Source organism: Furipterus horrens, unplaced genomic scaffold (assembly GCF_987537825.1).
Source record: "Furipterus horrens unplaced genomic scaffold, mFurHor1.1.pri manual_scaffold_3, whole genome shotgun sequence".
Taxonomy (NCBI): domain Eukaryota; kingdom Metazoa; phylum Chordata; class Mammalia; order Chiroptera; family Furipteridae; genus Furipterus; species Furipterus horrens.
Window position 1 is genome coordinate 125,223,593 of NW_028327173.1, and position 24,562 is coordinate 125,248,154.

Sequence of the window (24,562 nt, forward strand, 5' to 3'; positions counted from 1 at the left end):
CTTCAGAGCTGGCCGATCAACAGTGGACATGATCTTCTCCCTACGCCAGCTGCAGGAGAAGTGTCACGAGCAGCATAAACCACTCTACCTCGCCTTTATTGACCTCACGAAGGCGTTTGATCTGGTCAGTCGAAGCGGACTCTTCAGCTTGCTACGGAAGATTGGCTGTCCACCACATCTGCTTGCTGTGGTCATGTCCTTTCACGACAACATGCACAGCACGGTGTCCTACAACGGCGCAACCTCTGAGGCCTTCCCAGTCAGCAGCGGAGTAAAGCAGGGCTGCGTCCTCGCGCCTACGCTGTTCGGAATCTTCTTCTCCATGCTCCTCCAATACGCCTTTAAGGACTGCAGCGAGGGTGTCTTCATTCACACCAGATCCGATGGCAGGCTCTACAACCTGGCCCGTCTACGAGCCAAGACCAAAGTCAAAGAGGTGCTCATCCGTGAGATGCTCTTCGCCGACGACGCAGCTTTGACATCACACTCCGAAGAGGGACTCCAGCAGCTAGTCACTTGCCTTTCCCACGCATGCAAGGAGTTCGGACTAGCCATCAGCCTGACGAAGACGAATGTTATGGCTCAAGGCACGGGGACTCCCCCATGCATCATCATCGACGGATACACCCTGGAGGTTGTCAACGATTTCACTTACCTCGGGTCCACCATCTCGAGCTCTCTGTCAGTCGACTTGGAGGTCAACCGGAGAATCGCCAGGGCAGCCACAGTTATGGCCAGACTGAACCGGCGAGCGTGGAACAATTCCAGCCTCACTGAGAAAACCAGACTGCGCATCTACCAAGCCTGCGTACTCAGCACTCTCCTCTATGGCAGCGAGACGTGGACCACCTACGCAAGGCACGAAAGGAAACTCAACAGCTTCCACATGAGGTGCCTGCGACGCGTCCTGCATGTCGCCTGGCAGGATAAGGTCCCCAACACCGAGGTGCTGAAGCGAGCCAATATGAGCAGTTTGCATGCAGTTCTTAGCGAGAGACGCCTCAGGTGGCTTGGCCATGTCAAAAGAATGGATGCAGGCCGTATCCCCAAAGACCTCCTCTACGGCGAGCTAGCAGAAGGCAAGAGGATGACAGGGCGCCCAAAACTGCGGTTCAAAGACATCTGCAAAAAGGACATGACACAATGCTCCATCAATCTCAACACATGGGAAGTTCAAGCAGACGACCGCCTAGCCTGGAGGCTCGCGGTCAGGCAAGGTACGTCACGCGCGGAGGCTGCGCACAACGAGGAGGCGGTCCAGAAAAGATCGAGGCGGAAGCAGCGTCAGCAGCAGCAACAGCCATCTGCCTTCACCTGTACCAAGTGCGGCAGGGATTGTCACTCCCGAATCGGACTGCACAGCCATTCTCGGCGGTGCAGATAGACTCTCGGGAAGCTACGCCATCGTCTCTCGAGACGGACGGCTGCCGACGAGCATTTCTGACTCTTAAGGGAGTTCCTGAAAATCCTTAATGGAGTAATTTGGTGTGGCACAAATCTGAATCTTGGATTTGGGGGCTATTAAGGGGACTGAATACTTGGTTTGTGGTTCACTTATAACTGAAATGGTACATAACTGTTTCTTCATAAAAATGGGAACCAAGAGAAGGAAAGAAAGCCAGGTATCTATCCAAATAGCTTCACATTCATGAATGTCTGGACATATGGGCATTCTGATAAACTCCTACTAAAAAACATAAGAATACATTGATCAGAATGCCCTTTGGGTAAAGATAAAGTTTTAAGATATTTTTCTTAGCATTTGTATAAGACTTCTGCAAACTCTCATTATCTACCCCAGATTGTTTTTGAAAACACCCAAAACAGATTTAATGTTCACATATTTAAATTGATCTTCTTCCAGTTCTCTTAAGCATAAACAATTTAACATACTTAAAGCTGTAACGGATTAATCTAGATTTTGCACTACAATGATAAAAACCTTATTTTTCTAACAAAGAGAAATTTTCGTTTTCTATCACTAGAAGGTGTTTTCTTATAGAAAGACCAAGTTATTCACTAGTCACTAATGCACAATTCCAGAAAGGTAATGCCAGCCAATGCTCTAAGAGCATAGAATTTCAGTCTGTTCAGGGAAGTAGTCCTACTTCCCTGATGGCAGCCTCTTTATAGAATCTAGTGGATTCAGATGGGTAATTCCAGAGCAGTAGCCCCTAAACTGGAAGAACTCCACTTCCCTTTTAGGACACTTTACAACTCATGACTCAGCTCTGAAGAGGATGTGGTTGGTAAAGTTTCCTGCTTCTAGTGGCAGAAGTTCATATGGCCTCCTTTTGTGGGCCTGGTGACTACAGACATGGGCAACTGACTCCAGGGACTGGTATTTAGACCAACAACCACTCACCTGTAGTACCGCCTCATTCAGTGCTGAGGGCATAAAATGTATCAGCCTTAAACATTCCAAGATTTTTGGATCATCTGTAACAATTAGCTCACCATGGAATCACTCTGGGAATTTAAAAAATTTAATCCTGTCCTGGCTGGTGTGGCTCAGTGGTTTGAGTGCTGGCCTGCTAACTGAAAGACTGCTGGTTTGATTCCCAGTCAGGGCACATGCCTGGGTTGTGGGTCAGGTCCCCAGTTGGGGGCATGTGAAAGGCAACCAGTCGATGTATTTCTCACAAGTTGATGTTTCTCTCCCTTTCTCCCTCCCTCTCCTCTCTAAAAAAAATTTAAAAACTTTAATCCTGTATATAAAGATTATTCTGAATATACAGTTTGTTCTTTTCTTAACATTGTCTATGGTGATCTCTCTACTATAGATCAATTCCTTATAAAGTCAGCTTTCAATAATTAATCTTAAGGCAGCAGAGAAAATATACATATTCTATAACTTTTCTAGACCTACTGTTTCCCAAAGGTAACTATGATTTCTGCTCTTAAAAACAGTAGTTCTTATTGTGTATCTCAAAACTGCTGAATATCAATAATGCTAATCTTTTTACAATTAAAACCTAAAATGGAACCTGGAGTCCAGGTCCTGAAATGCCCTATTTGCATGAATGAGGAATTGTAAAATAAAGGCCTTGCCTCACAAGCCAACTTACAGTGAAAGTTTTAAAACTTGAGTTTTAGTTTGCTATTAATTATGCCATGTAGTTAAAATTTACATTTCTAGCACTTAAGTTCCTTAAGACACATATACTTAGATCTCTGTCAACAAAATGAATAAAGTCACAATGTGAAGATGGTGAACATTTAACAGTCTGCATGTACTAAGGCTTAATACCTAAAATTGGAGGTAAAAAAGACAGGATGCGATTATTTTCCAAAAGCACTGTTTTTATTTTTATAGAGTCCCAACCACTTCAGTGGCAGGGGTAGGAAAGGTTCCTTTTTCAATCCAGGGGCCTCCATAATGTTGTTACCAAACACACAGGCAAGTGGCGTCATGGATTTGGTAAACTAATGACAATATTTAGTCCCTCTCTGCTAGAGCAACAAGGTGAGCATCAATCTCTGCTTCTGTAAGAATCCTAGAAAGCAAGGGGTGGGGGGCACAAACTATTTACTTTTTGAAAACTTCTATTACACAAAATTCCAAACACACACACAAAAGCAGAATGGATAGTAATGAATTCACATATACCTAACACCCAACTTCAATAATTATCAATTTATAGCTAATTTAAAAAATTCTATACACCCACCCCTCATCCTGTTAAGATTATTTTGAAGGAATTCCCAGATGTCATAATTAGCTCCTTCTATACAGAAAAATGTTTACTCGACATCAGATCTATAATTAGGTCTTTTGACAACAAAACTCTTTTTAGTTGCAGCTATGATAGAAAATATTTAAATATAAAGTTGAACTACACAAAAAGCATTCTATTTTAGCTCCTCTGTCCAAATGCCTTTATACCTAGTATAACTCGTTTGTACCAGCTGAGAGAATAAGAAGGCACTCCATGCTGAACATATGCTATTTTCTAAATGATGTTTATGTGACAAAAATCAACTGCGTGGCAACCTTTAAAGCAACCTATTACTAATGCTAAACTTCTAAAAAGTGAAATTTGTCAAAGCGACATTATTTAGTGCAAACTGGGGGCAATGTGAGTAGTTCATATGGTTGTTGATGTTCATGGTTACATAGTCTATTTATTTAAGTATACTTATGACAGAATTTATAAATGATACAAGGGCTTTTTGAAGACATGGGATCTTTGGTTTCTTATGTATTTAACTAATTGATGGGAATAAAAATTTTAAAGGTTACGGGAGGGTCTCAGAATAGAAACCAAAAACTAATTACAAGTCCTTTAGAGAAATCTGTAAATTGATCTTGATGAAATGTTACTGCTGGGGGAAAAAAGAAAAAAGAAAAAGGCAACCTTCTCCTACAGAAAAAAAAATGTTAGGAGAACATTGTTTTTTAATTCTATAAACTTTTCATGTTGGTATCACTCACTTACAGGAAAAAAGGAACAAATTAGAAAAAAGAAGGCAAGCTAACAAAAAACTAAAGATTTGGTTAAGCTTAGTTTATTAAAGGTCTGGTTAGCTTATTTTATTTTACCACCTTTTTTTCTACCCTGAATCACAACCATGTGTCCTTATAATTATGACCTAAGAGTAGATATACATTAAGAGATGGCCTGCCTTCCAGTAGTCCCTTGCATCTGTGGACTAAATTGAAGTATTTTCCACTATTCAAAAAAGCAACCAAGGTCATGGTAAGTAACAACCTCATAGGGTTGCTGGGAAAATTAAGTGAACTTATATGTGTTAAGCACGCAGTACAGATTTGACTCATGGAAGCTATAACGTTGATTTGTGGGAATTAGTCACTTAGTTCACTTAGTGAGAACAGACAGACATCAAGTATCTGCAATTCAATGAGCTATATTCAAAATTTGGGGCTTCCAAAGATCTCCAGATAGGGTCTGATGTATATTAGTACTTCATATTGCTCTTCACTTAAATAACCATTAAATAACTGAGGCTCCACCTTAAAAATCTGAAAATTACTTTGACAGGTGAAATTTCTATTGAGCTTAAGCTAAAATAAAGAAAAATCCTTACTTTACTCCTTACATAAAGGAGGTTATTTTATGTCACCTCTGGCATTAGATATAAAATCACTCTGCAATAAGGAGAAAAGCAGTTATGTCTGTCTTAAAGAGGTAGCTAGCAAGGTCTTTTTTTTTTTTTTGGAAGATGTTCATAACCACTTTTATTTACTTATTATTTTTAAAAATAGTTCATTTTGATATCCAGTAAGTTTTAAAACAGATCTCTCAGGTGCTGAAGAAAAAAACTAAAATTGTAGTTTAAGAAAATGTTTTTCTTTTTTCTCCCTAAGTTATAGGACAAATGGGCCCCCACATCTCTACCATTCTAGGCTGGAATTTATCACTTGGCACATTTCTTTAAGTATCTGGTCAACAATACAACTTACCTGAATTTAGGGTTTTCAACTGTAACTACTCCAACTTCTATTTCTGAAGGTTTGAAATCAATTGACAGAACAGTAGAGAGGCATGTAATTGCAGTCTGAAAAAAGTATCAACATTAATATATAGTATTTTTCAGAGATTCCAAGCTTATTCAAATCATGAATTAACCACAAGGTATTCATTTTTGCTCTAAGCTTCAGTGATGGAGTTCCATAGCCACACATTACTAACAGATTGCTTAATTCTATCACATCACCTGCCAATGATAAGAAACTTGTTTATACTAATCCAGCCATGAAACAAAGGGTCCATCAAACAAAATAGGAAGATTTACACAAAACTGTCTATTGGGTGATAACCACTATAAGGCAGGCTTTATGCTAGCACTTGGAGTGAGATAAAGAGGATAAAGATAAATGATATAGTAGTCTTCTTTCAAGGAATTTACAGAATAATAATTTATGAATATTTTACGTAGCTCTGTATTTGATGTTATTAATTACTTATGCAATTATGAGTTGCAATTTAAAAAAAAAAACTTTTAAGAAACATTTAAACGGGAAATAGTACCTCCCAGATGAAAACTAGCTTTATATCTCCTGTAAGCATAAATAATACTGCCAACCAAACATAAAAGTATTAGTTAGTAATTTTTCCTTTGTCATTCGTCACAATCATGTTAGTCTTTAGAAATGGCTGTATCCCAGGCCCTCATTCCAAAATATAAAATTTTTGCTTTTAATTTCTTGGCAATAAATAAGAGGCTTATTTAGTCTAATGTTACTAAATATTTGTATAAGAACTTTAGCTTGTCCTATCAATTTAAAAGTTCCCAATCATAATAAATAATCCCCTCAAGAACCCTGCATAAAGCTAGCTCTATTTTTGCATCTCAGGTATAACTTTTCCGTCAGATCATCCTGTGAGCATATTCTTTTACCAGGAAGATGTTTGCTTCCCCTGAGAATTTGGTGTGTGGCTATTTAATTTTCCTCTGGCACGCTGTAAGAGCAACATTACTGACTCAATTTTTTCACTTTTGCTACCAAGAAGCTTAAGACTCATTTGAATCATAATTATGCAGGTCTTTAGGTCTAGTCTTGATTTCTATTCTCAATTATATTTTTCCATTTTATATGTGTTTTGTTAAAAGCAATTTCAAATACACTATGAAATGAGAATATGGAATTAAGTGAATAAAAGGAGTCCTTACTGTTTCCATGACAGCTGAATGACATCAATTTTACTATTAAACTGACAAACTTGGATCTTGTGATATAACCCAGGAATAGAGTATACAATGATCTTCAATACTCTATACAGCATAAAAATTTGCAGCTTCTTTTGGCTAACTTACTTCCACTGTCTGTTCAAACGTCCAATCAAATTTCTTCTTCACTTTTTTTTCAAGAAAGCTGGTTGACTCGGTTTGTTTTACTCCTGCTGCAGTGGCTTTAAACCCACAGTAGTAACCTGCAGGATCACACTTGTACACCTGAGGGCCTTGTTCTTCATCTATACCAATTAAAATCATACCTAAAGAAAAAGAAAGATCCTCATTTAATATCTTACACCTTTATACAACAAAATCTCTTGTGTTGTCACACAGCTGTTGTTAATCATTACTCCGGTCATCTATTTTAGAATATGTGTTTTGCTTTAAAAACAACTGATAAACAAAATAAGGTTATCACCACACATGAATCAGGTAACAGAAATTTACATCTCGCTAAAGGTTTTATCACAGATTTTTTTAGAAAGTTCTAATTATCACATATGTAATTTACAAACAATTTTTTGAATCTTTGCTATTACTCAAAGCATGGTCCTTTGAACTCTTAATTCTTTAAGATGTTACTTGGTCAAATAAATTTAGAAAAAATACTTTTCATATACCGTATTTTTTGCACTATAAGATGCACCTGACCATAAGGTGTAGAGGAGGAAAACAAGGAAAAAAATATTCTGAACCAAATGGTGTACTAAAATATTTAATAAAATATAACAGAATAATATTTCAACCATGTAAAGTGAACAGCAGTCAACAGCGGTATTAAGAACTATCATCACTGTCATTAACAAATGAGGAGAGACTTTAAGGTTCAAGTACTCTTCTAGTTTTCTGGGAACCCCAAGAACTCATCATTGGTAGTGTCAGAATTTATGAAGTTCAGTTGTTCACAATCACTGATATCACTTTCTTCACTATCTTCATACTGACCAGGCACCCTGAGATTCAGCAGTAAAGTGGGACATTTAAGTATCCCCAGCGGTTTCACATGGGCCCACTGCCTCCTCTTCTAATAGCTGTTGCCACCGCTGACAGGTCAGGTAATACACATTATGGTCTGTGATGCAATATTTGCTCCATAAGATACACAGACATTTCCCCCCATTTTTTGGGGGAAAAAAGTACATCTTATGTAGTGAAAAATATGGTATGTTTAATTTTTCAGGGTAATTTATTACATTAAGTCTAAAATCAGTAAATCTTATCCCTCTCCCAATAAAATTTTACTTTTTTTTAAGAAAAAATTTTATTCTAGCCCTGGCTGGTGTGGCTCAGTGGATTGGGTGCTGGCCTGTGAACTGAAGGGTCACCAGTTCAACTCCCAGTCAGGGCACGTGCCTGGGTTGCGGGCTGGGTCCCCAGGTGGGGGTGTGCGAAAGGCAACCGATGGATATATATCAAACACAATGTTTCTCTCTCTCTCTTTCTTCCTCCCTTCCCTGTTCTCTAAGGGTAAATAAAATCTTTTTTAAAAAAGCAAAAAAAACTTCTAAAAATATGAATTGTAGGCATATGTGTGTGAAACTGATTCTTTAGGGGTGGCCAAAAAACCAAAACAAACAAAATTAACAACTACACTGTTAAGATGCCCAATTTAGGCATTTTCTTCTAACTAGTAATCTAGAATTGCTTGTAGAACCCACATTGTAACAGCCTAATATAATAGCAACTTGGATCTTTCAAATCACATACCCTAAATGGAAATATTTTGATAAAAAGTCTAATAGCATCTAAAGCTTAACGATAATACTCTAAGTACTGTTGTGAAACCTATCCTCTATTGTGATTTATTATAAAGATTTCCTCACCTTATATAATTTCCAAACCACATGTTCAGAACCCAGGTGTTACTGAAATAACTTTCTTTATGCATGTTCTAAATAAATAAATAAATTCACCAATTATTTGGGAGGCTTCTTAGTATACTTACAACATCCAAGAGGCCTCATTTCAGCATTCTGTGTGTAGACCTGAGAAATATCAGCAATTCTTTTACACAGCATGTCCACAGGAATCTCATAGCCATACTTGTATTTCCAATTAGCTGCCTCATAGCGTGCCCTCTGTACCTGGGATCTGCTGTCAGCTAAGAGCATAAAAAAGCTTTAGTTCTTCACAAGGAAAGAGTGAACCCCCAAGCCAATTTTCCACATATATGTACAAATATCTCCATTATGACTTAAGGAAAGCAGAAGTAGTCCACTATGGCTTTTTCTCCCTTCAATGAGTGGTGAATGACTCAGCAACAAGTATGGGACAAAAAGAATAAATTTTAAGCTAAAGTTCTATACAAAGTACTGCCCTTTTATTCTGAGCCCTCTATCAGCTGTCAAAATAGTCTCTATAACTAACAACTCCCTAAGAACAAGTTTCAAGGAGAGAGAATAATGTCTCTCCTGTTCATTTTTGGTAAGCCTGAATTTTCCCTAGATTTCAGAAACCAGAAACCCAAAGTAGTATTTTATAATTCTCACCTACTTCTAACCAGTGTCATTTTTACCAGGTTTGAGATATACTCACTTATATCCCCTTAAACTATTAACTACATCTGAAATATAGCATCTATGAGAGGGGTCTCAGCCCAGTTTCCCTAATAATAGTATAGATATCTAATCCTATTATATTCATGATTTAAAAAAAGCTCACAATGCTCTGAAGATATTGATACTAGCCTTAGAAAACTATGATCTATTCATCCCACCTGATAAATAAGGCACTAAAGGAAGCCTTTTAAAATTAATATAAAACTCAAAAATAATATTAAGAAAATAACAAAGCTGAGTAGATATCGAGCCAATTACCTGTCATTCCTGTCATCACACAGCCAATGTTTTCGGTTATCTTGAATAAGTGAGTCACTGTGCTGGAATCCAGTAATTTGTCCTAATGAACAAAATAAATCAAGATAGTTAAAAAAAAAATTATAGATCTCTGTGTAGCCATAAAAAATAAGGATGAAATTATAACAATACACTATATACTAAATGTCTTTCGTTCACTTTACAGTTAACACCAATTTTTTAAAAAGGAAAGGGGGACTCTGTTTTCCTTTTTTAGATGAAATGTTTTCTGGGGGCAAAAACTACAGCTCACCAAAGTGTGTTTCAAGATCTCAAAGTAAAAAGACCTAGAAATCCCAATGTGCTTATCATCATATCACAAAGTTTAATATGTTGATTCTGTCTAGTCAGTTAAAACTGTCCACAGTTGCTCAGTAAATACTAAGAAAGCAGAGTCAAAGCAAAAATAACATTAACATATATAGGTAATAATATACCTTTGTACAAACTCGTGAACAATTCTGGCATTATATTCTGCAAAAACTGGCTATTGGGCAATATTACTTACAGGTACTTTCTTCTGTGTGACAACTACTGCACAGTCTTTCCCTCTGACAGCTACTGATGTAAGGCCACCCTGGTTAATAGCCTTAAAAGCATATTCTGGAAAACAGAATAGTTTTTTTTAAAGGGCAGAATAAATTATCATAGATTCATGCAATGAGATAATAAGCAGTTATTAAAAAGAATAAGATAGAGCTACAAAAGCTAACATGGTTTGTCATCTAAGACATGAAAAGTGAAAATAACAATAATAAATCATAGTTAAATCAACTCCATTTCTTCCTACTTTAATTTTACTGAAATCATTTTTATCAAGCTCAAGTAGCAAATTTCAAATAAAGATTAATTTATTATATCAAATCTTTATAAACTACGTTTTATCAATTTAAAAAAAATTTATTTATTGAAGGGGGAAGGAGAAGGAGGGGGGCAGGGAGAGAGAGGGAGAGGGAGAGGGAGAGGGAGAGGGAGAGGGAGAGGGAGAGGGAGAGGGGGAGAGAGAGAGAGAGAGAGAGAGAGAGAGAGAGAGAGAGAGAGAGAGAGAGAGAGAGAGAGAAACACATCAATTTGTTGCATTCATTGGTTGATTCATGTATGTGCCCTGATCAGGGATTGAACCTGCATCCTTGGCATATTGGAGATGATGCTTTAACCAACTGAGCTACCCGGCCAGGGCTGTTTTATCATTTTAAAACTTGGTTTTGTGGCCATTATTTCTACTAAGCCTGGTTTAACTGGGTCAAACTTAGTTGCTCTAAATTTTCTCATGATTTTTTTACTTCTGTTAACTTTTGGTCAATAATTAATTTGACCATACTCAGTTTTAATTGCTCTTAGATTATTTTGCATTGTTTTTCCCTACCAAGCTGAATTTCCTGGATCATGTTTTTTTATAACAAACTGCAGCTTGTGTACTTCTAGTTGCTGTCAAACCATTACCTAGGCTAAAACAGATACATGCACAGCTATGTTCACTGTAGCACTACTGACCGTGGTCAAGACATGGAAACAACTAGGTGTCCTTAAGACGTGGTACATATAATATATACAGTATTCCCTCACTTATCGCAAGCATTATGTTCTAGACCCCCCCCCCCCGCGAAGTAGGAACCTTACATTTATTCTACACTCTTAAACCTCCGTAACTTTAACAACATACGTATACAGTACCGCAAAATCCCGCGATACAGTGAGGCCGCAATAAGTGAACCGTGATACAGAGGGGGACTACTGTACTATGGAATACTCCTCAGCCATAAAATGAAATACTGCCATTTACAACATGATGGACACTGAGAGAAATAAGTCAGTCAGAAAAAGCTAAGAATCATATGATTTTACTCATATGTGGAATATAAAACTGATACTCCTAGGCACAGACAACAGTACGGTGGTTACCAGAGGTAAAGGGGTGGGGGGGTACTAAAGGGTAAAGGGGGCCAAATATATAGTGATGGAAGATGATTTGACTTTGGGTGGTGGGCACACAATACGATATACAGATCATGTATTATAGAAATGTACACTTGAAACCTGCATAATCTTATTAACCAATGTCACCCCAATAAATTTAAAAAACCCTTCAAGAATGAAGATAAAATAAAGACACTTCCAGACCTGCAATAAGAAATGCTAAAGGAAGTTTTTTGAGCTGAAGGAAAAATGATACTAAATGAAAACTCCAATCTTTAGAAATGAGAAACATCAAAAATTGTAAAATAAAAGATGCTTTTATTCTCTTTAATTCTTTAAAAAGATACCTAACAAAAATCATAATATTTGTGGAGTTTTGAAAATATGTAATGTTACCTATGTATAGGAAAGGGAGTAAATAGACTTATGAAGTTTCGAGGTTTGTACATTTTATGTGAAGTGATAAGTATTAACTTTAAGACTGGGAGAAGTTAAGCATGTATATTATAATCCTCAGAGCAACAACTCAAAAAAAAAAAAGAAAGAAAAAGCAAAGTAGCCAAAAAGCTAATATATTAAAATGAAAATCTAAAAAATATCCAAATAATCCAAAAGAAGGCAAGGAAGTGGTACAGGGAAACAAACAAAACAGAGAAACAGAAATAAATAATAATAAACTTTAATCATGTCAACAACTGCATTAAATGTTAATGGAAAAAATATTCCAATAAAAAGCAGAAATTATCAGAATAGATAAATAAGCAAGATTCAAATATATGCTGTCTACCAGAGACACACTTTGATAAATGGATAAAAAGGTACACCATATAAACAGTAAGCATCAGACAGCCAGATGGACTATATACCTTATAACAGTACTTCAAAATACACGAAAGGAAAACTGACAAAATTAAAAAGAAATGGCCAACCCCACCCATTTAAAGATTGTTAATAATGCCTCTCAGCCAATTGCTAGAAACAGACACACAAAAGTAGATAAATATGATATGAACTACACTATCAACTATCTTGACCTAGTTGATATCTGAATACTGTTGGGAACAACTAAAGAATATACAGCATATGATATAATGTTATAATATAAATGCCCTTGGTACATTTCCCAAGACAGTTCATACATTAGGCCATAAAACAAATTTTGATAAACTTTAAAGTACTGAAATCCCTAAGTATTTAAATATTTAAAAACAGACTTCTAAATAATCCATGGGTCAAAGAAGTAATCAGAAGGAAAATTTAAAATTATTTTGAATTGAAAGGTAATAAAATATAACAAAATTTGTAGGATGCAGATAAAACAGTGTTCAGGAGAGATTTTACTGCTATGGTGAAGAGGCCCTAAGGTGGCCTCTACCACAGTTCCTGCCTCCTGTTGTTCACACCTTTGTGTACTCCCCTCCCCATGACTGTGGGCAGGACCTGTAACTTGCTTCTGTCCAACTGAATATGGCGAAAGTAATGGGATATATCACTCCTGATTACATTATATGGGACTGTCTTGCTAGCAGACTCACTCTAACAGATTTTTCTTGCTGACTTGATAAGTAGCTGTATGGCAACCCCCCCCCCCCCCAATGAATAACCAGCAAGTAGCTAGGGTCCTCAGTCCCCAAGGAAATGAACTTGGCCAACAACCTCAGTGAGTTTGGAAGCAGATTCTTCTGCAGCCAAGCCTCGAGATGGAACAGAGCTTGGACAGCACCATAACTGCAGCCTCCTTGTGAGATCCTAAGCAGAGGACCCAGCCAAGCTGTTCCCGAACTACTCCTGTCCTAAAGAAACTGTGAGATGATAAGTGTGTTATTTTAACCTGCTAAATCTGTGGTAATTTATATGCAGTGTAGAAAACTAATACATCATCCCAATACGCCAAAGGCTGTGAATTTCATCTCTCATCAGGGCACACACAAGAAGCAACCAATGAAGGCAGAAATAAGTGGAACAACAAATCTGTTTCTTTCCCTTCCCTGCTCTCTAAAACAAAATTTTTTTTTAAATCAATAAACAAAATTAAAAAACAAAAACAAAAACTGACCGATAGTCTTAATGGTTTATATTAGAAAAGATCTATAATCAATGACTTAAGTTTCTACTTTAAAGAAGCTAGAAAAGGGCAAAGGTAAACCCAGGTTAGAAGAAACAATAAAGATCATAAATCAAAGAAACAGACAAAAAGAGAATGTCAGCAAAAAATAGATTTTTTAAACAAAAACAATAAACCAACAAAATTATAGACCCAAATATCCCCAAATGATATCCATGTCCTAATCCCTAGAACCTTTGAATATTACTTATGTGCCCCCCACCCCCCCGCAAAAGGATCTCCGCAGATGTGTTTAACTTAAGGACCTTGCATATGAGGACGTTATCCTGGTGGTCCCTAAATGCAATCACATATATAAGAGAAGCAGAGGGAGTTTATACACAAATAGAGGGAAAGGTGCTATGAAGAGGGAACAGAATGAGATTTGATGCTGATGCTGATGCTGGTCTAGAAGACTGGAATGATAAAGCCATAAGCCAAAGAATGCTGGCAGCCTCTAGAAGTGGAAGAGGTAAAGAATGCATTGTCTCTGAGAGCCTCCAGAGAGAACATGGCCCTGCCTGACACTTTGATTTTGCAGTGATACTGATTTTGGACTTCTGGATTCCAGAACTATGAGAAAATCGTCGGCAGCCGTCCGTCTCGAGAGACGATGGTGTAGCTTCTTAAGAGTCTATCTGCACCGCCGAGAATGGCTGTGCAGTCCGACTCGGGAGTGCCACGGTATCTGTCTCCTCCCGTGTTGAATCGACATCTTGCGATGTCGCTGGAGTGTCCTCTCCAGTGGAGCTGAAGCTACAGAGCCTGGGCAGGGTGATATGGAGGGTCTGCTGTTGCCCATGCAGCAGACCCCCCCTCTCTTCGCAGCTGAAGGATCCAAGGGAAAGACGGAGTCAATACAGCTTGGGTTCAGGTGCGCCGCAGGAGTTGCCGGTGTTGACTACAACGTCAAACCGCCTTAGGGACTCCGGCTCCGGATTTTCTGTCGGGGTTTACTCCCTTAGCCTTTCCCCTGAAGAGGTATGCCGCAAGGCAGTGGAGGTTTTTTGGAATCAGAGTTTTCCTTCTCTGATGTGCCCTGACTGGAAGATCGAACCAGCGACACTTAGCTCGCAGGCCGACGCTCAATCCACTGAGCCAAACCAGCCAGGGTTATATGAGAAAATAAATTTCTGTTAAGCCACTAAGTTTGTGGTAATTTATTACAAAAGTCACAGGAAACTAATACAAACCCCTAGGCTCGACTAATGGACATGAGAATACAAATCACTAGTATCAGGACTAAAAGAGGGGTTATCACTATAGACATTATAGAGGTAAGGAACAATCACTTCTATACAGGTGACTCTAATGTCTGAGTCACCATTCTTAACTCTGTCTAATTTCAGTACCACATTTTCAATTGCTTGCTTTATTATCCAATTGTTCAGAACACAATTTTGGCTTAAAAAACATTCCATTTATGGCCATAGAGAGCTATTAGTTTGTTAATACCAACTCTTCTCTTACATTACCCCTTATGCTTATAGACCTTGATCCTTCCAATACCCATGTCTTTGCTTCTTTATGTTCAGCCTGGATTGCCCTCTCACTCTTATTATCCACTTAGCCATAGTTCGCCCTTCCTCCTTAAGCCTCTTTCATTTCCCATGGACTTCCTCTGATTGTTTCAGATGGGATTCTTTTCCTTTTTTTTCCTCTTTTTTTTCCAACTGCTGAGGTTTTTATTTCCAAACCAGGAAGACTAATCTGTTTACAGTGGTGATTTAAGTTTTCTTTGCAAAGTAAACATATAAAGGGTACCAAGTCAGCTTAAAGGAAAGTAGTAAGTAAATCATTGTAAAGGCAGCACAGTCACAGCAAGAAAAACAAGAAGGTGGCATATGATATATGAATAATGTAAATTTGGGAAACAATTGGATAACCAGACATCTTTTTCTCCTCTCATGGCACTTCTGCACATGCACATGGGGCCTGCCTCTCCAGGAACTGCTTGCTCCCTTTTGAGAAGGTTAGGAAACCTGGGGAAGGTGTCCCAGATGGGATTCTTCAACCCTTCCTCTGAATTCTGAGAGGAATTTCTATTTCACCACTAATTTTAACATTTTAAAATGAGTATTTCTACCCTCCACATCCAGACTGGAGAACCAAAGTAGGAACCAAGGAAATTTAAGATTAAATTTACAACCAGAAGATACTAAGTGAAAGGTTGGGCATGGATCCAATCTAACTTATTCAAGTTGGCTTAGAATTCAGGGTTTTCTAGAAATATTTTATTTTTTAAAAGATTTTATTTATCTTTTTAAAAAGATTGTATTTATTTATTTTTTAGAGAGAGGGAAAGGGAGGAAGAAAGAGAGGGAAACACTGATGCTCGAGAGAAAAATCAATCACTTGCCTCTCTCATGCCCCCAACCAGGGACCTGGCCTCCAACCCAGGCTTGTACTCTGATAGGAAATCAAACACGAGACCCTTCTGTTTATGGTACAATGCCCAACCCACTGAGCCACGTAAGTCAGGGCTCAAGAAAGATTTTAATTAAAATCAGTATAGTAGTCACTCTCTACATCGCAGTTCACTTATCACGGCCTCATTGTATCATGGGATTTTTAAAAACAGTATATTTAAATATTTATCGTGGATTTTTCGCTATATCATGGAATTTTGTGGTACTGTATATTTTGTTGTTAAAGTTACATAGGTTTAAGAGTGTAGAATATGTTTAAGAACATAAGTAGTGTTTATAAAAGTGTGCAAAAGGCTAATAAGGGACTGGGAATGGTTTATAAGTGTGTGGGAAGGGTTTATAAAGCCTTAAAGTATATATAAATACTAAAATAAATGTAAGGTTCCTAGTTCATGATTTTCACCTATCGCGGGGGCATCTAGAACGTAATACTCGCAATAAGTGAGGGAATACTGTATTTATTTTTTCTCAGAAAAAAAAAAAAAAAAACCTGTTAAAACCTGACCCTCATTTGCATGCAGCAAAATCATCTAGGGCTGGCAAGTGTTTGGCCGTTTTCCACAGTTCCCACTACTCCTTGTCATATCTCACCTAGCCTGTTTTACTCACTTGCAATACTTATCTGGTCTACTTAATGCAAAATAAGAAAGCAACAAAAATAAAGCTACCCTCACCATATAATAAAATCTTATCTCAAAAAAAAAAATATATTTTAGCCCTGGCTGGTGTGGCTCAGTGGACTGAGTGCCAGCCTGTGAATCAAAAGGTCGCTGGTTCAATTCCCAGTCAGGGCACATGGTTGGGTTGCGGGCCAGGTCCCCAGTTGGGGGCACACAACAGGCAACCTACTGATGTTATCCACTCATATGTTTCTCTCCCTTTCTTTCTCACTTCTTCTAAAAGTAAATAAGAAAAATCTTAAAAAAAAACTTTACACATTAAAAAAACACTTCTCAATAGAGAATGCATCTGTGAATTTGCCAGGATTCAGTAAAGGTGTCCTCTCTCTATATATACACAGACTAGAGCTAACCAACAGAACTTTCTGTGATGATGGCAAGGTTCTATATTTTCACAGTTCAATATAACAGCCATTAGCTACATGTGGCTACTGAGCACAAGATATGTAGCTAATGTATTTGAATTTAAAGTTCTTAAAGAACTTCTTTGAACTTCTTAGTCCTCATCACTACTCCTGTATATTTCTTCAGCCAGCCCCTAAATACTAGTTATTTCTCAGGATTCTATCATTTCTCCCTGTCCCTGGATGATTTTATCTTATCACTACTAACTCTGTCATCTTTAGCTCTGAATCTATACTCACAAATGCTTATTTTGCCCACAAGCATATACAAAAATAAAACTCTCTATAAATCTACTTTTCTTATAGTTCTTATCTCAAACAATGGTATTCCTAACAACTCAGTTTTTCAAGATACAAGCCTGGGTACCATCCTTCATTCACCTTTCCTCTCTCAAATATCCACTCTTAGATCTATTCAGCATTTCCTCTTCCTCTTTCTCTGCCAATGCCTTAGTTCACTCATTAGGGTTTATACAGATTAATGAACAAGCTTCTCCTAATTGGTCTTCCTGCCATCACTCAACTCTCCTGCACTCTGACTTAATAATAATCCTGTCATTCTTAAAGACTTCTGCTAGCTATGTCTAAAACCCTCAGGACAAAGTCCAAACCCTAACTCTTTAAAATTTGGCTACAATCTACTCTTCCAGTTATCAGTGTCTATGCTCCAGCTACAATGACCTACTGCACTGGCCCTCCAGAATTTCCTTATCTAATCTCCATCTACATCAATTTATTTTCTCTGAAGAAGCTTGCGCGCTCTCCCTGACAGGGTCACTTCGCACAATGCCCGTCTTTCTACTATTATTTTAGTACTCACTATGTTGCAATTTTCAATAAAATTCTGTAAAAGTGAATCACCACTGTAACACTATTACCATAAGATATATATCTTGTAGTAATTTCCAGAAAAATGGAAACTGCCAGAGTAAAGGATCTAGAGACAATTTACTAACTAAAGAAATACTGGTAGAGTCCTGGCTGGTGACGCTTGGTTGAAGTGTGGGCCCGTAAACCAAAAGGCTGCAGGTTTGATTCTGGTCAGGGCACCTGCCTAAGTTGTGGGTTTGATCCCCAGTTGGGGTATGTACAAGAGGCAACCACTGATGATGTTTCTCTCCCTCCCTCCCTTCCCCTCTCTCTAAAACCAATAAGCAGGTCTTCAGGTGAGAATTAAGAAAAAAAATACTGGTAGGGTAAAAAGTAGTATCACAGTATTTGGCAGAGGTGAGCAGAAAGGCTAATTAAGAAAAAAACAGAATGGTTTATGGATAGCATTTAAAAGGCTTATTTATTTATTGAAAATAATTTAATTAAAAAATAATTTCAATCCTCACCAGAGAATATATCTATTCATTTTAGAGAGAGAGGAAGGGGGAGAGAGAGAGAAACATTGATAGGTTGCCTCCTGTATGCGCCAGGACCAGAGATTACCCCATAACCTTTTGGTGTACAGGAGGACGCTCCAACTCTTAACAGAGCCACTTGGCCAGGGCCATATTTATTTTTTTAAAGCCAGATTTCAAATGTTGGAAATAATAATTATACACTTTATTTCCATCACTAAAGATTTTGGGTTTTCTTGGATAAAAATTCCAGAAACTTGCAAAACTAGTAAACACTATTATGTTAATCTCAGTAATTTGTTCTTGAATGTTCAAGGCTATGCAGGAAAATGATAACTGACAGCCCATTGTCCATTTTTAAATGGGAGAAACTATAACAGATTATTCTCAACCATTAGTCCCCAATTTCTTAAGTTGTAACTTAAATAAATAGTAAAATACGTACCTATATTTAAGTATTTGGTTGAACCACATGAAACAGCCATTTTATAGGTAAAAAAACTCAAAATCCGCAGTTTTATGTGGTTCAACCTAACAGAAAGCCGTAAGATTAAAATGTAAATTGCTTCCTTGATCAGAAACGAAACAGCTAATAAACAGTTGTTTTGTATACAGAGACTCTTTTCCACAGTAACCTCTTACTTTGCTTCCCAACTTTTTGGGGCTTATTCGTATAATACTAGGAAAAAACAGGGCTAAATATAAAAGGCACTGTGACAAAGAGTTCAGGACAAGCATACAGTGTCAGACAATGGCTCACAGTATGACCTGCTCAGTGTAATGCTAGCAATAGTAGAGATGCATGTTCCCTTTATGGATGCTCATCAGCATCTACAGGTGATTTGAGGTTCTGCTAATTATACGAACGTACCTCAAGATTTTTCTCACTCCTAATTTTATTTCAAATGCTGTACTGAGTTTTGGGAGATAAAAAACTGCCCCCCCATATAAAAATGGACTGATGAAATGATCCATACAGTCTATGAAGTTTGGTTATTAAAAAAACAAGATATGTTCTACTGGGGAAGGCAGGATACGTCTATATTCAATTTCAATACTGTATGACTACAAACATTTTGTTATTAAGATTTTCTGAAGTTGTTCATTCTGTTGTTCCCTAACCTTGTAACTTAACTGGGAAGTGTGTCTCATTTCATGGTGCCTCCAAATACTACACTCTTTCAAATGGTGATCTTCAAGTGGACGGAGACTAGAAAGCTTGGCACTAGTGGGAAGGGGAATATGAGGTTTCCAAACATAGCAGTGTTTGACTGCATTACTTTTTTGTGTAGTTATATTAGGTATGCATTATATATATATACACACACCTATATATGCATGTATGTGTACACACAGAAGTTCAATAAAGATTCAAGGAGGGCATGAGAACTCTGGGTTGAGAAACACTACTTTAAAACAAGAATGTATGTGTATGTATGTGTGTGTGATATATATACAGCAAATGAAGCAAATAATAAGTACTTCTCAGTCCCTTTTGTTTGTAAAGCTCCTGATTCCATTTTTATCAGCCACTTTTTTCCTGACAGCATCCTTCACAGAAACATTTATTGAATACTGGGTATGTACTTTACATCTAATACTCATTAAATCCTTACAGCTCTATAAGGCAGGTGGAATTATTATCTCTATTTTGCATATGAAGCAAGTTCTCATAGTTGGTGTGGAACAGGGACTCAAACTCAGGAATCCTGGCTTCAATACACAATGCTACTTCTAAATTAGAAAACTGTCTTCTTCAGTCTGTCTCCACCAGTCCATTTTTATCATGTTCCTTATCAGTATGCTCTCTTCTCAGAAGCAACCAGGTAGTGTTCACATTTACCTGGCAGGCAAATTCAAGTGACTGCTCCTCCCCTCTCCTCTCTCGCCAGACCTATTCAGCAAAAGATCAGCAAGCAGAAGAGGGGGGCTTGAAAGTAGCCAGGCTTATTTGCTCCACTTGGGCCTTAGTTCCCCCTTTGATAAGCTGGAGAATTCCCAAAATTAGATTTCAAAGCTAGATGCTCTTTATATAGCTCTACAGTTTTTACACACACACACACCTTGAATACACAAGTCAAGAGAATATTTTCAATAGTTACAAAGGGTACAGATGACAATCAAAAATTTCCCTACTCCCTGGAAGCAAACACTGTCAATGATTTGTTTATAATTATGGTTAGCGATGCAACTTTAAATTTATACTTCTATTTTTTTGATTTATCAACTTTAGACTACATTTACCTCTTGAATCCCAATTATGAAAAATGAGGAGCATACTCACCTTACCTTTCTTTCCATTAATCTTTCCTTCCCTTGTCACCTCCCTATTTTTGTTACATTATTTTTCCACTGTCAACGTTAAAGTTTGCACTCTGTAATTTATATATACTTTGTCTTAGGTGAATTCTAAAGTTTATAAACTATTGGGTTGGCAAACAAATGTAGTTTTTTTCTATACAATGGCACTGGTAGTGCTTAGATGTCTTTAACGTTATTCAAAACAATTTTGTTAGAATGAATTGTAACAGCTATCATATCAGCATGCATTTAAAAAAAAAAAGACATCGAATTTTGTGCAGCCATTTTAATACTGAAGATGGAAGAATATACACAATATTTTCAGCCTATTATGCTTTATTATTTCAAGAAAGGTAAAAATGCAACTAAATTGCAAAAACAAGATTTGTGCAGTGTATGGAGAAGGTGCTGTGATTGATCAAATGAGTTACAAGTGCTTTGTGAAGTTTTTTGATACTACTGACATTTTGGCCAAATAATTCTTTGCTGTGGGGCTGTCTTATACATTGGAAGATGTTTAGCAGCACCCCTGGCCTCTACCCACTAGAAGCAGGAGAGAGCCAACATATTCAAAATATCCAAATCAATTAAGTTATTGGAGAAAACAAAAAAATGTCTTTTATTTTACGGAAAAAACGAAATGAACTTTTTGCCCAGCCCAATAATAAACAGCATGTACGATATTACAGTAATGTACATATATTTCACTAGAGAACCAAGCAGAGATGGACTATAAAAAGGGGAATATACCACATCAACAGAGCACCTAATCTAACAGTACTCCCCTCCTCAAAAGCCAACGTATTAACACGAATCTAGTAACATTTACTGAGCATTTAATACTACGCTAAGCACCCTACATACATCACCTTACTTAATCCTCAAAACAACCACATAAGGAAAGGATTATTAGCCCAACTTTGCAAAGAGAAACTAAGGCTAAAGTTACATCACTTAATGGGCTAGTACGGAGCAGAGCAGGTATCTAAATCCAGGTAATGGCTCCAAGGCCTGAACTCTTCACCACAATAGTGCTTGCTCATACTGTTCTTTCGCTTTCCTTTTCCCAGCAATGTCTACTTAGTGCCCTGAGTAGCAAAGAGAGTTATTCAACAAGGCAGAGTTTAAAATCATTCTGTCTAGATATTATCTATCAAAATATTGCGTATATTTTTCAATCGGAGATGAGTTAAAAGGGTTACTGAGTTACCCAATATGATATTGTTTCTTGCTACATTGTACAAAGTATGTAGCCATATTGTGGACTGGTTTCATTCCAAGTTACTTTTAACTCTATTTCTAAAATTTAGAGATGTAAATAAGGTTCTCTTGATATTAGATTCTCTATACCAAGAGGTTAACGGTCCAAGTTATAATCATAACCTAAATCTTGACACCATTTCGATTCAACAAACTACACTGCTACACTGAATGAATGATAACTAGTTTAGAACGTTCCCCACACCTCATCTACAATTCAGAACCAGCTTTTTAAACTACAGGAGCAGTCAAACAAATGTGAGTTAAAAGTGGAGGTTAGTTTCAAAAGCAACTCTACAACTGACACTCATTCCATCCACCAGTTTTTCAAAGAAGTTCTGAGCTCTGCAGCTATTAGTAATTTGGCATTCTCCTTTTTCTTTTTATTCGTTGTTTACATTATCTGCCATCCCCTTTAAGTTATGAGCTTCAGTATGAGAGGGTGTGACGTCTCTGCATCCGCTAGGACCAGCAGTGTTTGGCACATAGAAGGCTCTGAATGCCTGTGTGGAAACAACCACAGGACAAGGAAGTGCATGCGGCAAACAAAGGAAAACGGAGAGGTGACATTTTAACTGGGAGGTTAAAGAACCAATTACTCTGTAGAAAAGCACAGACGTTGAGTCCACCTAGGCCAAAATATAACAAGTGAACAGACGTCCGGAAGTCGGGAGTCAGGGATGATGGTCCTACCTTCCCTAACTATTGTATCCAGGGGGTGAGGCCGCTAGCCCTGAACAACAAGGGGCCTTCAGCCTTCGCGTCCCTGATCCCTGCCTCCAGACGGGGGTGAGAACACAACGGGACGTCAACCCAGACTAGGCCCTTCTCCTGTCCCAACTCTGGCCGTGCTTCAGCACCGGGCTAAACTCCAGGCCGTAACATGACAGAGCAATTCAAGTGGACCGAAAGTGCACCTGGTTCACTCACCTACTTGGTACAGCCGGCCTTCAGGTGAAAAAATGGTAATGTGGCGGTCAAAACCAGCGCTGGAACCACGGGACATACTGCTGCACGCACTACTTCAAGAACACTATGTGGGCTCCGCAGCTCCCGCACCAGGCGTACTTGTCCCTCCGGAAATTCCAGCGACTGCTTCCGGTGCATCGGCCCGCTCCATCCGCTCTGGCTGGCCGACTCAGGACTCGAGTCTCAGTTGGCGCGCGGGAGGGCTCCGAGGCCCCGCCCTTGGTAGGGTGTGCAGAGCGCGCACGCAGGGGCTTCCGCGTGAGCTTGCGTCAGCCTCACGTCTGCGCGGCTTCAAAAGACCAGGTGAAACGCGAGCTGTGGCGGTTTAGAGCAGTCATCTGGAGAATGAATTGACTATTCAAAGAGGGAAAAAATCTTTATGGGGGTTCAGAGTCGTGATTTGCCATAAAGTGTGACCTAAATGGATCGTGTATTTCACAAGTCTCTCGATAGTTTTGGCCCCTGTATGTCCAACGTGCGTCAAAATTTCTGGCGTCCTTTCTAACCTTTTCTTTATCCACCCACTTTCCTTCCTATTGAGGTGAGAGATGGATTGCAGCCGTTAAATTTTAGGCAAGGAGGGGAGCGGGTTCTGGTAGCCACTGGCAAGAGAAAAACTTTTTCCTGGCTCGGCAAGATCTTTTGGCCAGCAGCCGTTACAGTTTTGTCTTAAAAGTTCAATTGAGGCTGAGATACAGATACAAGGGAGGAATTATGAAGTTAAGTAGCCTTGATTGATAATGAACAAGAACAGAAGGAACGGGGCTCGTAGCAGGCTGGTGCTGGATGGACTAATGAGAGTACTGTAATTCCAAATAGGCGAGGTAGCTCCCGGGTGTTTTTTCAAAGTGTAAAACTGCCTATTTGGACTTTACCCCAAGGCACACTCCTATTTAATAAATATGAAGTGCAAAACATGATGTTAAGCTTGTGCCCTGTCCCCCCATAGTGTGTGCACTAGGAAGGCCAGATATACCAAGATTTCTGGCACTTTAATGCCTGCCATAAGTACGTGCCTAAGTAGGGAATCTTATCTCTAATGCACTTTCTCTTACACTCACTTTCCATTTAAATGAAAAAAATTTGTAAGAACCTCTTAAGCGATCTCTTGAGGAAGCTCCTGTTTCTCAAGAGTGTTTTTTAAAAATAAACTATTTTCCTAACCTGAAAAAATTTCAAAACTGAAGAATCATTACTGAGAAAATACTAAGTGCAAACAGTATCTCTGGCACACAGGGTACTTTCCAGCTCTGGCTAATTCCCAAGTGTACTGATAAAAGTTGTCCCTTCCTCTGGTTCAGGTCCCTATGCTCAGGAGCAACTCCTGACCTTTTGAGTATTTTTCCTCAGATTCTGAGTAAGTTTTATGTGCTATAATTCCTACAGTTTGCTTGCATAGTCGTAGATAAAAAGCGTACTCTGTAAGGCTGCTTGGAGGGTGCACTCATTTAGTCCCATGGCCACAACAGCTCTCTCTGTTCTGATGTCTTCCAAACCTAGGTCTTTAGCTGGACCTTTTCAAGTGCTGAGTCTCCTCTCATTTTCTATGGGATAGTTTTCACATTGAGACACATGGTTCCTCAAAACCCAGCTTGTTG

The 24,562-nt window shown here is 38.3% G+C and overlaps 1 protein-coding gene across 1 annotated transcript; it reads right to left on the minus strand.

Annotated features, from left to right (window-relative positions):
- Nucleotides 1-3,282: 3,282 nt before the first annotated feature.
- PSMA6 (proteasome 20S subunit alpha 6) lies at nt 3,283-23,135 on the minus strand. Its single transcript, XM_090270132.1, has 7 exons — nt 22,926-23,135; nt 10,063-10,157; nt 9,516-9,597; nt 8,645-8,800; nt 6,781-6,959; nt 5,426-5,520; nt 3,283-3,497 (listed from the first exon to the last, which is right to left on the minus strand). Exons 1-7 carry the CDS (start codon nt 22,999-23,001, stop codon nt 3,440-3,442), a joined length of 741 nt encoding a protein of 246 aa, XP_090126258.1. The 5' UTR covers nt 23,002-23,135; the 3' UTR covers nt 3,283-3,439.
- Between the last annotated feature and the right edge of the window lie 1,427 nt (nt 23,136-24,562).

What these genes read in the sequence shown, in the direction of transcription:
- PSMA6 (XM_090270132.1), bottom strand. Translation starts at nt 23,001, where the DNA reads ATGTCCCGTGGTTCCAGCGCTGGTTTTGACCGCCACATTACCATTTTT. An exon ending in CGTTTGAACAGACAGTGGAA is followed by an intron (nt 5,521 to 6,780) that starts GTAAGTTAGCCA and finishes TACTTTTTTCAG; the next exon opens with ACTGCAATTACATGCCTCTC. An exon ending in GTTGAAAACCCTAAATTCAG is followed by an intron (nt 3,498 to 5,425) that starts GTAAGTTGTATT and finishes CTTGCTTTCTAG; the next exon opens with GATTCTTACAGAAGCAGAGA.